Raw genomic sequence first — 15,752 nt, 5'->3', positions numbered from 1 at the left:
TTTTGATGTTCCCATGATGTCAAGCAAAGAGGCACTGAGTTTGAAGGTAGGCCTTGAAATACATCCACAGGTACACCTCCAATTGACTCAAATGATGTCAATTAGCCTATCAGAAGCTTCTAAAGCCATTACATTATTTTCCGGAATTTTCCAAGCTGTTTAAAGGCACAGTCAACTTAGTGTATGTAAACTTCTGACCCACTGGAATTGTGATGCAGTGAATTATAAGTGAAATAATCTGTCTGTAAACAATTGTTGGAAAAATTACTTGTGTCATGCACAAAGTAGATGTCCTAACCGACTTGCCAAAACGATAGTTTGTTAACAAGACATTTGTGGAGTGGTTGAAAAACGAGTTTTAATGACTCCAACCTAAGTGAATGTAAACTTCCCACTTCAACTGTACATCCAAAATAGCTACTTATTATGAGATCAAGATCACTTAACCTGTACAGCACCTTTCTCAGGCCGATCCTCTTGAATGGGTTGATTGTTTGTCTGTATATCTGTCTGTCTGTCTGCCTAAAGGTTAACGGACTACTTATTCCACTTATGTTATGTTACAGCCTGAAATCAAAATGGATTAAAAAAAAATAATCCAAACCCATCTACACACAATACCCCATAATGACAAAGTGAATATGTTGTTTTTAAAGTGTTTGCAAATGTATTAAAAATGTAATACAGAAATATTTAATTTACATATGCATTCACACCCCTGAGTCAAACAAATCAAATTGTAATTGTCACATGGGCCAAATACAACAGGTGTAGACCTTACCCAGAATCTCACCTTCGGCATTGCTTACAGCTGTGAGTCTGTCTGGGTAAGTCTCTAAGAACTATGCACACCTGGATTGTACAATATTTGCCAGTTAATCTTTTCGAAATGCTTCAAGCTCTGTCACATTGGTTGATGATCATTGCTAAACACTTTTTAAGTCTTGACATAGATTTTCAAGTAGATTTAAGTCAAAACTCTAACTCGGCCACTCAGAAACATTCAGTGAATTGCTTTGCCAAATGTTTAGCAGTATTACCTTAGTGTTGCAAAAAGGATGCATGTTTTGTATTATTTTTATTCTGTACAGGCTTCCTTCTTTTTACTCTGTCAATTAGGTTAGTATTGTGGAGTAACTACAATGTTGTTGATCCATCCTCAGTTCTCTTCTATCACAGCCATTAAACTTGTTTTAAAGTCACCATTCGCCTCATGGGGAAATCCCTTAGCGGTTTCATTCCTCTCCGGCAACTGAGTTAGGAGGGACGCCTGTATCTTTGTAGTGACTGGGTGTACTGATACACCATCCAAAGTGTAATCAACTACTTCACCATGCTCAAAGGGATATTCAATATATGCAAAAAGACAATAAAAGATCTACCAATAGGTTCCCTTCTTTGCGAGGCATTGGAGAACCTCCCTGGTCTTTGTAGTTGAATCTGTGTTTGAAATTCACTGCTTGACTGAGGGACCTTACAGATAATTGTATGTGTGGTATTAAGAGATGTCATTCAAAAATCATGTTAAAACACTAATAGTGCACACAGAGTGAGTCCATGCAACTTATTATGTGAACATATTATTATTTTTAAGCAGGTTTTTACACCTGAACTTATTTAGGTTTGCCATAACAAAGGGGTTGAATACTTATTGACCCAAGATATTATTTCAGCTTTATTTATTTTATTAATTTGTTTTAAAAAATGACATTATCGGGTATTGTGTGTAGGCCAGTGACACAAAATCAAACTGTAATCAATTTGAAATTCAGGCTGTAACACAACAAAATGTGGAAAAAGTCACAGGGTGTGAATACTTTCTTAAGGCACTGTAATAGACTAGGATCAACCCTCTACAGATCGGTTCAGACACAAACACATAGGCCCGAGAAACAGACAGGTGCTGTAGTGTACATACCTATCTGTATCGCTAACTGTTTCTGTTCCACAACATCCACATGAATATACAGACCATAACATACCATTGCGGGTGAGGCCCTTAAGTACATAGGCTGTGGCCCCTAAGGGCCCATAAAGGCTGACTGATTTACCTGTGGCACACTGGCGTGAGGTCAGTAATTCATACATTTTATCCAGGGGGTTCCCTGGTGGTTATCTAATGGTTCTCCTGTGGTTCCAGGTGACTCAGGGCTGGGTAAAGTGCGGATAAAGCCAGTCTGAGATCCAGAGAGAGGCTTGCGTGCCTCCTTGCTGTGTGAGGATGTTATCCAGACATCTGTTCTACACAACACATACCAGAATTAGGGAACATGGAGGAAATGAAACATCATTAATCTACATTGGAGAGGTTAGCTCTCTCCCCTCCGTCTATCTCTACTCTTTCTCCCCCTCTCCTATTCCCTTCACCATTGACAAATCCAAAATCCACAGCAGAATATAAAAGTCTCAACATTATCAAATAATTGTGCCATCTCTCTCATGGTCTGACAAGGTGGTCTCATTGGAATATGTCAAAATATGGTCGTTGCTACCCCTCTACATATCTAGCTCTGTCACTCAGTATCCCTGCACATTGTAAATATGGTACTGGAGCTGACCCTGCATATAGATAGTATGATTACTTACTTTCTCCTGTTCTTCTTATTTCTTATTTTTATTTTCTGGTGTGTTTTTCTTCTACCTTATGTTATTTGTTGTGCTACATTGATATTGATTACTGCATTGTTGGGTTTGGAGCTTGCAAGAAAGGCATTTCACTGTACTTGTGAATGTGACACTTGACACTTGAAATACTATGGTTATATACAGTATGTTAACATTCTGATATATTTCTAATGATATGGTCTGAAGTCTACCCTACATTCTGCCACCATCGTGTGCCCCTTCGCTCAACACTCCTCTCCATCTCCACCATCCAACAGTTTTTCTGACAAGCTGGGCGTGGCTCTCCCTGAGTGACTACAACTGCTGGGTTCATGGCTCCAGGTATGGAACAGAGGTCAAGTCTAAATAAATGTCCCATTCACCCACCAAACCTGGTTTCTATTAGTACTGTGGGGTGGCTCCAAGCTCTGACTACAATGTGTTAAACTTTATGTAAAAGGCTTTAAACACTTGGTGGATTAATGGAATTATATTATTATAATTATTAAAGGTAGACTCAGCGATATGACGCAGATGCAGAAGGTAAACAGCATAGTGGGTCAAGCACAAGACTCAACTTCTCCCCCCTTCTCCACGGTTTTGGTCCCGTGGCGACCACACCGTAACATGCGCTGTGTGGGACTGTGTGAGAGCAAAGTTTTCTATCTCGCTCATCTCAATATCTGTGGTGCTGCTTGTGGTAAAGTCAATTCGCTGAGTATACTTTTTTTTATTGTATAAAATATTTTGGGGGGGTATTTTACCCCCCTTTTCGCCCCAATTTCAATCTTGTCTCATCGCTGCAACTCCCCAACGTGCTCGGGAAGCGAAGGTCGAGTCATGCATCCTCTGAAACATGACCTGCCAAACACCCGCCCGCTTAACCTGGACCAGCTGCACCAATGTGTCGGAGGAAACACTGTTCACCTGATGATCGAGGTCAGCTTGCAGGCACCCGGCCCGCCACAAGGTGTCGCTAAAGCACGATGAGCCAAATCCTTCCCTAACTCGGACGACGCTGGGCGCCGCCCTATGGGACTCCTGATCACGGCCGGTTGTGATACAGCCCGAGATCGAACCTGGGTCTGTAGTGACGCCTCTAGCAGATGCAGACCGCTGCGCCACTCGGGAGGCCTGAGTCTACCTTTAAAAGACGTGAGAAAACAGCTCTGCATCCACTACCTCACGCTCTAACCCAGGTACTGGGTACTGGCATAGGTATACTTTCCACATCATATTAACTAAACAAAATAAAACACTTACTGTATCTGCGTAAGCTGTGCTGGTCATTAAGACATCACAAAGATCCACGGAAACATGGCTAACTCAAGAGACGCTAACGGAGTCGGTGCAGCCAGCTGGTTTCTTCACGCATCGCGCCGACAGAAACAAACATCTTTCTGGTAAGAAGAGGGGCGGGGGGGTATGCCTTATGATTAACGAGACGTGGTGTGATCATCATAACAACACACAGGAACTCAAGTCATTCTGTTCACCTGATCTAGAACTCCTCACAATCAAATGTCGACCGCATTATCTACCAAGGGAATTCTCCTCGATCATAATCACAGCCGTATATATTCCCCCCCAAGCAGACACATCGATGGCCCTGAACGAACTTTATCTGACTCTTTGTAAACTGGAAACCACACACCCTGAGGCTGCATTCATCGTAGCTGGGGATTTTAACAAGGCTAATCTAAAAACAAAACTCCCTAAATTCTATCAGCATATCGATTGTGCTACCAGGGCTGGTAAAACCCTGGATCATTGTTATACTAACTTCCGCGACGCATATAAGGCCCTCCCCCGCCCTCCTTTCGGAAAAGCTGACCACGACTCCATTTTGTTGATTCCAGCCTACAAACAGAAACTAAAACAACAAGCTCCCGCGCTCAGGTCTGTTCAACGCTGGTCCGACCAATCTGATTCCACACTTCAAGACTGCTTCGATCACGCGGATTGGAATATGTTCCGCATTGCGTCCAACAACAACATGGACGAATATGCTGATTCGGTGAGCGAGTTCATTAGGAAGTGCATTGACGATGTCGTACCCACAGCAACGATTAAAACATTCCCAAACCAGAAACCGTGGATTGACGGCAGCATTCGCGTGAAACTGAAAGCGCGAACCACTGCTTTTAACCAGGGCAAGGTGACCGGAAACATGACCGAATACAAACAGTGTAGCTATTCTCTCCGCAAGGCAATCAAACAGGCTAAGTCCCAGTACAGAGACAAAATAGAGTCGCAATTCAACAGCTCAGACACAAGAGGTATGTGGCAGGGTCTACAGTCTATCACGGATTACAAAAAGAAAACCAGCCCCGTCGCGGACCAGGATGTCTTGCTCCCAGACAGGCTAAATAACTTTTTTGCCCGCTTTGAGGACAATACAGTGCCACTGACACGGCCCGCTACCAAAACCTGCGGGCTCTCCTTCACTGCAGCCGAGGTGAGTAAAACATTTAAACGTGTTAACCCTCGCAAGGCTGCAGGCCCAGACGGCATTCCCAGCCGCGTCCTCAGAGCATGCGCAGACCAGCTGGCTGGTGTGTTTACGGACATATTCAATCAATCCTTATCCCAGTCTGCTGTTCCCACATGCTTCAAGAGGGCCACCATTGTTCCTGTTCCCAAGAAAGCTAAGGTAACTGAGCTAAACGACTACCGCCCCGTAGCACTCACTTCCGTCATCATGAAGTGCTTTGAGAGACTAGTCAAGGACCACATCACCTCCACCCTACCGGACACCATAGACCCACTCCAATTTGCTTACCGACACAATAGGTCCACAGACGACGCAATCGCAACCACACTGCACACTGCCCTAACCCATCTGGACAAGAGGAATACCTATGTGAGAATGCTGTTCATCGATTACAGCTCAGCATTTAACACCATAGTACCCTCCAAACTCGTCATCAAGCTCGAGACCCTGGGTCTCGACCCCGCCCTGTGCAACTGGGTCCTGGACTTCCTGACGGGCCGCCCCCAGGTGGTGAGGGTAGGTAACAACATCTCCACCCCGCTGATCCTCAACACTGGGGCCCCACAAGGGTGCGTTCTGAGCCCTCTCCTGTACTCCCTGTTCACCCACGACTGCGTGGCCATGCACGCCTCCAACTCAATCATCAAGTTTGCGGATGACACTACAGTGGTAGGCTTGATTACCAACAACGACGAGACGGCCTACAGGGAGGAGGTGAGGGCCCTCGGAGTGTGGTGTCAGGAAAATAACCTCACACTCAACGTCAACAAAACAAAGGAAATGATTGTGGACTTCAGGAAACAGCAGAGGGAGCACCCCCCTATCCACATCGACGGGTCAGTAGTGGAGAAGGTGGAAAGTTTTAAGTTCCTCGGTGTACACATCACGGACAAACTGAATTGGTCCACCCACACAGACAGCGTTGTGAAGAAGGCGCAGCAGCGCCTCTTCAACCTCAGGAGGCTGAAGAAATTCGGCTTGTCACCAAAAGCACTCACAAACTTCTACAGATGCACAATCGAGAGCATCCTGTCGGGCTGTATCACCGCCTGGTACGGCAACTGCTCCGCCCACAACCGTAAGGCTCTCCAGAGGGTAGTGAGGTCTGCAGAACGCATCACCGGGGGCAAACTACCTGCCCTCCAGGACACCTACACCACCCGATGTCACAGGAAGGCCATAAAGATCATCAAGGACAACAACCACCCAAGCCACTGCCTGTTCACCCCGCTATCATCCAGAAGGCGAGGTCAGTACAGGTGCATCAAAGCAGGGACCGAGAGACTGAAAAACAGCTTCTATCTCAAGGCCATCAGACTGTTAAACAGCCACCACTAACATGTAGCGGCCGCTGCCAACATACTGACTCAACTCCAGCCACTTTAAAAATGGGAATTGATGGAAATTATGTAAAAATGTACCACTAGCCACTTTAAACAATGCCACTTAATATAATGTTTACATACCCTACATTACCCATCTCATATGTATATGTATATACTGTACTCTATATCATCTACTGCATCTTGCCATCTTTATGTAATACATGTACCACTAGCCACTTTAAACTATGCCACTTTATGTTTACATACCCTACAGTACTCATCTCATATGTATATACCGTACTCTATACCATCTACTGCATCTTGCCTATGCCGTTCTGTACCATCACTCATTCATATATCTTTATGTACATATTCTTTATCCCTTTACACTTGTGTGTATAAGGTAGTAGTTGTGGAATTGTTAGGTTAGATTACTTGTTGTTATTACTGCATTGTCGGAACTAGAAGCACAAGCATTTCGCTACACTCGCATTAACATCTGCTAACCATGTGTATGTGACTAATAAAATGTGATTTGATTTGATTTGAAAAAGACTACAATTCTCTTACCAAGGCAGAATCGCCATAGTATTACAACCACCACACTCACATCTAGGTCAACCCAAACCTGAATGCTATGCTGGAGAGAACCAATAAAGCATGGAGAACATTATACAGCTTCCCCCTCCCCAGTCTTCTTGTCCTTAATAGGTTTAGCAGTCAGAAAGCCAAGGCATGGTTCTGCAGGGCTAACTCTACTGCAGCGAAGCAGAGACAGGTAGGGCAGGATCTCTGAGCAGCACAGCACAGCTTCATTACTCTGAGTGAGTTGACAGAGCTCTTGGCAGGTTGAAGCCTCTCTGCTGACCTGGGACACGAAACCAAGGAAAATGCTCAGAAGCAGAGTAAAGCAGACATTTTCACATTTCCATTGCAATTGCTACGGTGTGCCCTAATGAACACAACCCTGGACTGGTTCTAAGAAGGTGTGGACAATCTTAAAGCCCGTGGCATAGTTCACCTGGTGGATATGGGAATATGGTTTCAGCTCTGATAATCAACTCTCCACTGCTGGAGTGGGAGATATTGTGAAACTACATGGGAATAACCTTGGAATAACACTTGGAACATTGGAGCACGTGCGTATGAATGGGAATTGCTTTAGAAAATATAAAAAACGGGGGTAAAGTCTGTCAGTGAGCTGCATTCAACCACATCCACCAACTCAAAAAGCAGCTCACTTCGATCACACCTTTAATCACAATCACACCTTGTATCTATATGTATATTTTTGATTCTAAAATTACATTAAACCTGGACCAAAACCTTACAACTTCTAAACCTAACCCTTGACCTTTTTATGCATTTGACTCAACACAGAGGAACAGTGTCCCTCTCAGTGAGAGCTGGCTGAAAATGGCTGCTGCACTGCTTTAACCCTTCTGGCTGGAGAGGAGGATAAATCTACTCTGAGAGGTGGAGGAAGGAAAGATGTTAAGGAAGCGAGGAGGAATAAGAGGTCAAAGCTTCTGTGTTCACAGAGAGAACCGAATCACAGGATGCTAAAAACCTTGACGGAAAAGAGTCAAGGCTTATCTTTGTCCCCCTTCCCTGTCACCTGACCAATGTGTGTGTCCCTCTGTTGTTCACACTTCCCTGAAAACCCAAGCAGCTCTTTCCAAACAAACGGGCGGGGCAGCCATCAGAAACAAACACTGATGCGTCCCTGTGAAATGTCACAGCCGGAGGAAGAGCAACAAAGAGAACCCCTGGCAGGACCTTCCTCCTGCTGTGTGTAGAGAAGGCATGTGTGTGTGTGTGTGCTTGTGACAGTGTCACAGTGTTTGTATGTGTGTGTATGTGTGTGTGTGCGTGCCTGAGTGCATGCGTGCATGTTTGCGTGCGTGCATGCATATGCATGGAAAGAGGGTGTAACTAATTGTTCTCTGTTATCTCTTGGCGGGAGTCTTCCTTAGAACATCAACTAACAAACGTTGTCCTCTCGCTGTTGGCTGGATGACAGAGTGTTAGGGGTCAGAGGGTCAGAGGGAAAGGAGAGCAGATCAAGAGATGTTCAAGAGAATTTTAAAGACAGGAAGAATAATTCTGGATCAGGTTACTTCTCATATTTACAGTCCACAGTCCACTAGTATGCTTTCATATTTTATTATTTGAGCCTGCAAAATAGAACTGTACATCTTTCATAGTTGGAAAAAAAGGTGCTGGGGGGTGTTCAATAGTGATTGCTTGCTGATTAAACACGAAGGACGGAACACTGAAGCTTTACAGAATCATAGTCATTTGCCCATATCCACAAAGTGTCTCAGAGTTGGAGTTCTGATCTAGGATCAGGTTCCCGCCTGTCCATATAATAAAAGGTCAAAGATCCTAGATCAGATCCTACTCTATGAGATGACTTTATGTCAATATAGGCCCTGGTGTCCAGACAGGCAGTGTCTGTTCCATCTGTGAGAAACTCAAACTGCACATACCCTCATTAGAATCCAGCTTGCAGACTGGAGGACAGAGGATCGAGGCAGGGTTGAGTTAAAAAATATATATATTTCACCTTTATTTAACTAGGCAAGTCAGTTAAGAACAAATTCTTATTTACAATGACGGCCTACCCAGCGAGTTAGCCCCCCAGTGCCCGGGGCAGCAGCCTTCAAAGGATCCATTTTCTCCCATAGTGCACTTCTGCCACCTCTAATTACCCAGCAACCCCCATTGAGCGGCCACTGCCGATCGCAGCCACAGGAAACCCTCATTTATGTTGTTCAAAGTGAAAGCACAAGGTCTGCACTGTGTCCGTTAGGACTTTACCAGTTTTTTCTCCTTCAAGGATATAGGTCAGTCTCTAGGGCTGGACTCACTAATCTCCACACAGCCTCACAGCTCGGCTGTAAAAAGGATACACCGCAAAGGGGTGGCTAGTGGTTACAGGGTGGACACTGAAGGTTAAAAAGCGTTGACCTTTACAATGTTGACGTGTTTAGTCGAAAAGGATTCTGTGTTTTTCTCTGGCCTCTCATTCACTCTTTCTCACTCTCTCTCTCATTCTCTCCCTCTCTGTCTCTCACACTCTCTCTCACTCATATCTTTACCATTCTCTCACTCCGCTGCCCTCACAAAACCCCCCAAAACCATGGCAAAGTGTCCACAACATGTTCTCTTTCTCTGACTCCATGATGACTCACTCACCATACTGGCAGCGTGTTCCTTGGAAGCCTACAGGACACTGACAGATCTGGTCACCTCTCTCAGCACACCTGCCCCCATTGAAGCAGGTAGTAGCAGCACACACCCCTGTAGAACACAACGCACATCAGTCACTCCGGTAACACCTGCAAATGCTCATACACATCATGGCACGACAACACATGAACAATTAATTTAATATGTACGATAGCGCTAAATTTGTCCATATATAAATGTGTTAATACAAAAATAATATTCAGTGTTTGACTTTGAACTCACGGTGCAAACAGCCCCTCTCCTTGCCCCTCTGTGTCCACCCAGGGCAGCACCTGTACACCCTGTGCACATCCATACTGTACACCTGCCTGTAGGCTGTATAGTAGCCTGTTCTGCAGAAAGGAAATTACATACAGGTGTAGGATCTTAATTTGATCAACCTGTTGCAGGAGAACTTTCCTTCAATGCAGGAAATGTTAAACTTGTAGTGTATTTGAGGTTTTAAAAGGCTTCTGAAGTTTGTCATTTCCACTTTGACATTTCAGACTTGATTTTCCCTCAAACACTACGAAAATGTGCATTCATTAAAATCCACACAACAATTCCCATTTCCTGTTGCTGCAGGATTATTTCACTGCTGTAGCAAACTGGCTCAAATTAAGATCCTACATCTGTATGAGCCCAGTTATGAGAGGAGAGACTGAGTACAACTATGCAACAACAACAACAACAACAACAACAGGGTATTGGAGAAGACGTGCCACTCACCTCCTTTCGTAGCCAACACACCAGCGGTGGCCAGTGCAGCCTTGCTTCCAGACCTTCACCATCCGAGTGAAGGCCTGGACACAAGGCTGGCGTGCACCCAGCATGGACAACTCCTGCTCCGCACACACATTAGGCCTGCAGAGACACAGAGAGGATGGTTCAGTCTGTAACACTTTACATTAAGTAGCTTGTATACCTGTGTAGTAACACTATAATTACTCTGGGTACTAGGGCTACATTGTTATATACCATGTTGTTATCATCAATTTAATCATTGATTTACAATGGCATAAAAATGGAGATGAGCGGTTTAGATATCCTTCAAGTTATTAGTGATGGATACACAGGACAGGAGAGGGTCAGGGTTGAGGTCAATGAGAGAGAGTTTTTACTCTCCTCCCTCTGACACCAGAGTTTCTAACCCTTATCATGAACCACCCAGCAGCACCAGACCCTCCAGCGTCTTGACAGGTGCCCAGCGTGTTCACCCTAGATGAGGTGTGTGTGTGTGTCTCCCAGGGAGCACGCCGACACAGGGGAAACACTGACACAATCCAAGAGGAAGCAGATGCACACATTCCAACAGACACAGTAACATACATTACCTAGATCTTATGTCTATTCACAGCATCAGATAGACCTGGGAATTTAGCAATTGGATTGATTTCAGCAATAATTGGCCATTGTTAGGAGTATCTCATTGTTTAGCTCAAGGCACACTATATGGCTTGTGTGTTACCTGCTGTGGGCTCCATAATGTAAAGTAAAATCATTCTATCTGCATCTGTAGTCTGGGTTTTGGTCTGTTCTACTTTAGAATTCCCTAGACTCATGTTCTCAAATACTCTGCTAGACTTGGACAGTGTTCCAGATACCCAATAAACAACCAATAAAACTCCCCAGGCAATACCAGTTTCTTATCTCATCAGAGAAAATATGTCAGAATGTGTGTGCTTGTTTGTGTGTGTGCATGACTTTGTGCATGTCTTCCTGTCCGCCAATGAAAATGCCAAGGTATTCAGCAGCTGAATATCTACATACCATCCATCATAAATATATCAAGATGTTGTCAGAACAGGGATTTATAACACACTTTTGTACAAATGTGTATTTCTGCATCTGCACACACCATCTGGGTTCAATAGACAGCAGGCTAGGTTAATTAGATAAGGGAAGTTTTAGGCTCTTATAGTCATGAAAATATCCTTCTGAATGCGTGTCCTGCACACGCTCATTCTTTTCGCGAAGTCTCTTGAGAAATGCACATTCCTTTACATCCTCAGCATAATAATGATCATGCTTGCCGGGTAAAGTAATATGGTTTATTCTACGTGGGGTGACGCCTAGAGGACAAACGCATCCAGAGTACTGCTGTGCAGTCAAAAAAGACAAGAGTACACCGTACAGATATAACGTTCGTATCCAACAGTAGAAAACAGTGACAACAACGCCTAATAACCATGATACGAGGCTGTGGTTGATCCCTTTAACCAAAAGCATGTTGAAACATGCTGCAATAAAACATTTCCATTGAAGAGCCGCGAAAACCAAGTGGACTATTTATTAATTTGGTTATTTACAGACTCAAATGTTAATGTGTCTCAGACACAGACAGTGTAGTGTGCTCATGAATTAGATGATTCAACATACAATATTCGAGCAACTCTAAATTCACTCACATGTCAGGTTGTAACTCCAGAGATGATGCGATGCGCGCGGTGTCCAGTGCTATCATACACCACATTAAAACGTTCAAGAACATTATTCATTCACAGAGGGAAGACTACAAAGTAAAGAGTGATGCGGTGAAGGTAAATATCTCCTATAGTCCCATCAAATAATGATGTGCATCCTGTCTCCGACTGTGAACGCATCGAAACAGGACTACAATGCTTCCAGATTGTCCCGTGTCTAGAGAGTTTGAGAGAGGGTCTTCTTGTCCTCAGCTTCCATCCATCCCCCTTCGTCGTACGAGCTCTATTCACAAGAGTTCCGGAGTACCACCCACGAGCACTAGAGGGTCCCTATCATCACCAATGAGATCGATCTTTACTCAGCTCTCCCCTACCAAGAGCTTTTCAACTGTGTATTTTGATCTATGAAAAGTGCAGACTATTGAACTTTAACTTCATACACTAAATAGATTCTGATTGGTTTGATTATTGATCCATTTACGACCTTTATTTACGAGATCAAAAACATTTACCAACCCTAAGACTTTTTGACACCTTCCCGCTTTATTATGGTTTTTTTCTGGAACCTGTAGGACTATTTGATGGTGTTTTGTTGGAGTTCATTGAGGATTCAATTAGAAACCGTTGATTTGGAAACAGCGACCTCCACTGTTGTTGTCATTGAATCGTGCATTTACAAATTGCAATGTATTATAGGAGACTACCCTACAGCGCAAATGTGCGGTTCTCTCAGATGTTAATTCAGATGTTTTTTTGAATGTAGGCTCACAGTGCTGAGTGCAAAGTGGTTCATGAATGGCTTTATGTGTGTGTTTTTCTCTCCATCCTAGTCTTCTCAAACTTCTCCCTCTCTCTCCACTTCTTTCTCTCTTTTTTCTCTTTCCATCATTTACATTTACATTTAAGTCATTTAGCAGACGCTCTTATCCAGAGCGACTTCTTCTCCTTCAATCACTTCAACTCCACCTGTCACTTTCTGCATCTCCTTCTTTGCCTTCTCTTTGACATCTACTTTTATTTTGTCAATCTCATTCACTTAATTGTTTAATAATCTCTCCTGTTCTTGTAATATTCTACCTTCTCTTATTCACATCCACTTTCAACCTTTCCACTATCTTATTCTTCCTCTCCAACTTCTCTTTCTTCTTTTCCAACTCCCAACTTTCCAACTTTCTCCAATATGTCTAGCTTCTTGCTCTTTTTCTCCAGTTTCTCTTTCTGCTTATCCAACCCCTTGTCTTTCATCACTACCTACTCCCTCTTCTTCACCACCTATCTCTGCATTGCCACCTTCTCCTTCCTTTCTACCCCTCCTTCTTCTTCTTCATTTCCTCCTTTGCACTCTCCACTCCTTGCCTTCTCCAACACATTCTCTTTTATTTCCACCTTCTCTCCATACTTATGGATCTTCTCCAGCGGTGTCTTCTATAATCTCCTGCATCCATACTCTCTTTAACTCTCTCTATCTCCCTCTCAATCTCTGCACATGTTTTTGCTCAAACCCTCAAATAATTGTGATAAAACTGCTGAATAAGTAGGCTAAATCATTTGTATCAGTTAATAATACGTCGGGCAACATTTTAGGAAAATCTATGCATTCTTATGATCAAACAATAAAAACGTTTGCTTAAATATGTTTTGACCCATGGTTAATAAGTACCCACCATGTGAGTGGAGAAATCCAGTGGTGTAAAGTACTTACGTAAAAATACTTTAAATAATTATTTAAGTAGTTTTTATGGTATCTACTTTTCTATTTATATTTTTGACTACTTACTTTGACTTCACTACATTCCTAAAAAAAATACTTTTTACTCCATACATTTTCCCTGACACATTTTCGATGCTTAGCCGGACTGGAAAATAGTCAAATGCACGCACAACAGAACATCCATTGTCATCCCTACTCCCTCTGATCTGATCTCCCTCTGATCTGCCCAGCTCCAGCGACTCTCAGGCATATAATGACAGGTTGCAAGACCAGCCTCTCACAAGGCCGCTACACCTGGAGGCACAATCAGGTCCTCAAGAGCCTGGCTGCAGCACTTGAGACCAAGAGGAGTGCAACCAATTCATTACCTCCAAAAACAAGCAATCCCGTCAAAACAACAACATTCATCCGGGAGGGACAGAAAAGGCCCAAGCATCCTCCTACAAAGCCAGAAACTGGACACCTAGGCATGGCCCGGGACTGGAAGATGCTTGTCGATATTGGCCAGCAACTCATTTTTCCACCTGAGATTGCTTCTACCAACCTTAGGCCAGACATGGTACTCTGGTCCCCTTCACGAAAGGCTGTGTACATCATAGAGCTCACAGTCCCGTGGGAAAACTCTGTTGAAGAGGCCTACGAGCGTAAGAAACTGCGTTACACAGAGTTGGCAGCAGACGCAACTCAGCGTGGCTGGAATGCAAAAGTCTGGCCAGTTGAAGTGGGATGCAGAGGATTCGTGGCTTCTTCCACCATCAGGTTGCTGAAAGAACTTGGAATCCATGGACAGGCTCTGCGGCAGACCGTCAGAGCAGTTTCTCAAGCAGCTGAAAGAGGCAGCCAGTGGATCTGGATCAAACGGAAGGACCCTTGCTGGGCTATAATTTCATGACCCCCCCACCCCCACCTGAGAACCCAATTCAGATCCCTCCAACTTGAGGAGGACATATGAGGTATGCGGTCAGCTGTAGGGCTGGCTCAGGGAAGAGGACGCCCCTGCCTTGCATAGTCCCGTGGGAAATCTTAATTGGGCATGGGACACAAGCTAAGGCTTGATCACCCTTTAGCTGGCCACCTTTGATGAGGGTGTTTAGTAATTAAAGGCCGAAACACCCACTGATTCGAAGGCACACTACTGAGGATGTGTCCCAAAATTGACATCTTAACCCAGTCTAAGAAATAAACCTCCCATGCCACTCTGTCAACATCACGGCAAATCTCATGTGAGTGCATACCATCTATTGGCACAATGGACAGTTTTTAACATCTCGTCCCGTGTTTTATGATTCTCTTATTCACATCCACTTTCAACCTTTCCACTATCTTATTCTTCCTCTCCAACTTCTCTTTCTTCTTTTCCAACTCCCAACTTTCCAACTTTCTCCAATATGTCTAGCTTCTTGCTCTTTTTCTCCAGTTTCTCTTTCTGCTTATCCAACCCCTTGTCTTTCATCACTACCTACTCCCTCTTCTTCACCACCTATCTCTGCATTGCCACCTTCTCCTTCCTTTCTACCCCTCCTTCTTCTTCTTCATTTCCTCCTTTGCACTCTCCACTCCTTGCCTTCTCCAACACATTCTCTTTTATTTCCACCTTCTCTCCATACTTATGGATCTTCTCCAGCGGTGTCTTCTATAATCTCCTGCATCCATACTCTCTTTAACTCTCTCTATCTCCCTCTCAATCTCTGCACATGTTTTTGCTCAAACCCTCAAATAATTGTGATAAAACTGCTGAATAAGTAGGCTAAATCATTTGTATCAGTTAATAATACGTCGGGCAACATTTTAGGAAAATCTATGCATTCTTATGATCAAACAATAAAAACGTTTGCTTAAATATGTTTTGACCCATGGTTAATAAGTACCCACCATGTGAGTGGAGAAATCCAGTGGTGTAAAGTACTTACGTAAAAATACTTTAAATAATTATTTAAGTAGTTTTTATGGTATCTACTTTT

At 43.8% G+C, this 15,752-nt stretch overlaps 1 protein-coding gene across 4 annotated transcripts in view; it reads right to left on the bottom strand.

Moving 5' to 3' along the window:
• LOC139548567 (multiple epidermal growth factor-like domains protein 6) overlaps nt 1-12,363 on the bottom strand; it is an 89,782-nt gene extending 77,419 nt beyond the window's left edge. For all 4 annotated transcript variants that reach the window (XM_071358301.1, XM_071358305.1, XM_071358304.1 and 1 more), the window contains exons 1-4: nt 12,066-12,363; nt 10,387-10,521; nt 9,901-10,010; nt 9,625-9,729 (exon numbers count right to left, since the gene is read on the bottom strand). In XM_071358301.1, the coding sequence (XP_071214402.1) occupies nt 9,625-9,729; nt 9,901-10,010; nt 10,387-10,521; nt 12,066-12,148 (433 nt within the window). In that variant the 5' untranslated portion in view covers nt 12,149-12,363. The remainder of the gene's footprint in view (nt 1-9,624; nt 9,730-9,900; nt 10,011-10,386; nt 10,522-12,065) is intronic.
• Between the last annotated feature and the right edge of the window lie 3,389 nt (nt 12,364-15,752).

Source organism: Salvelinus alpinus, chromosome 21 (genome assembly GCF_045679555.1).
Source record: "Salvelinus alpinus chromosome 21, SLU_Salpinus.1, whole genome shotgun sequence".
NCBI lineage: Eukaryota > Metazoa > Chordata > Actinopteri > Salmoniformes > Salmonidae > Salvelinus > Salvelinus alpinus.
Note: the sequence above shows the minus strand (reverse complement) of the source record. Positions and strands in the feature narration are given on the sequence as shown.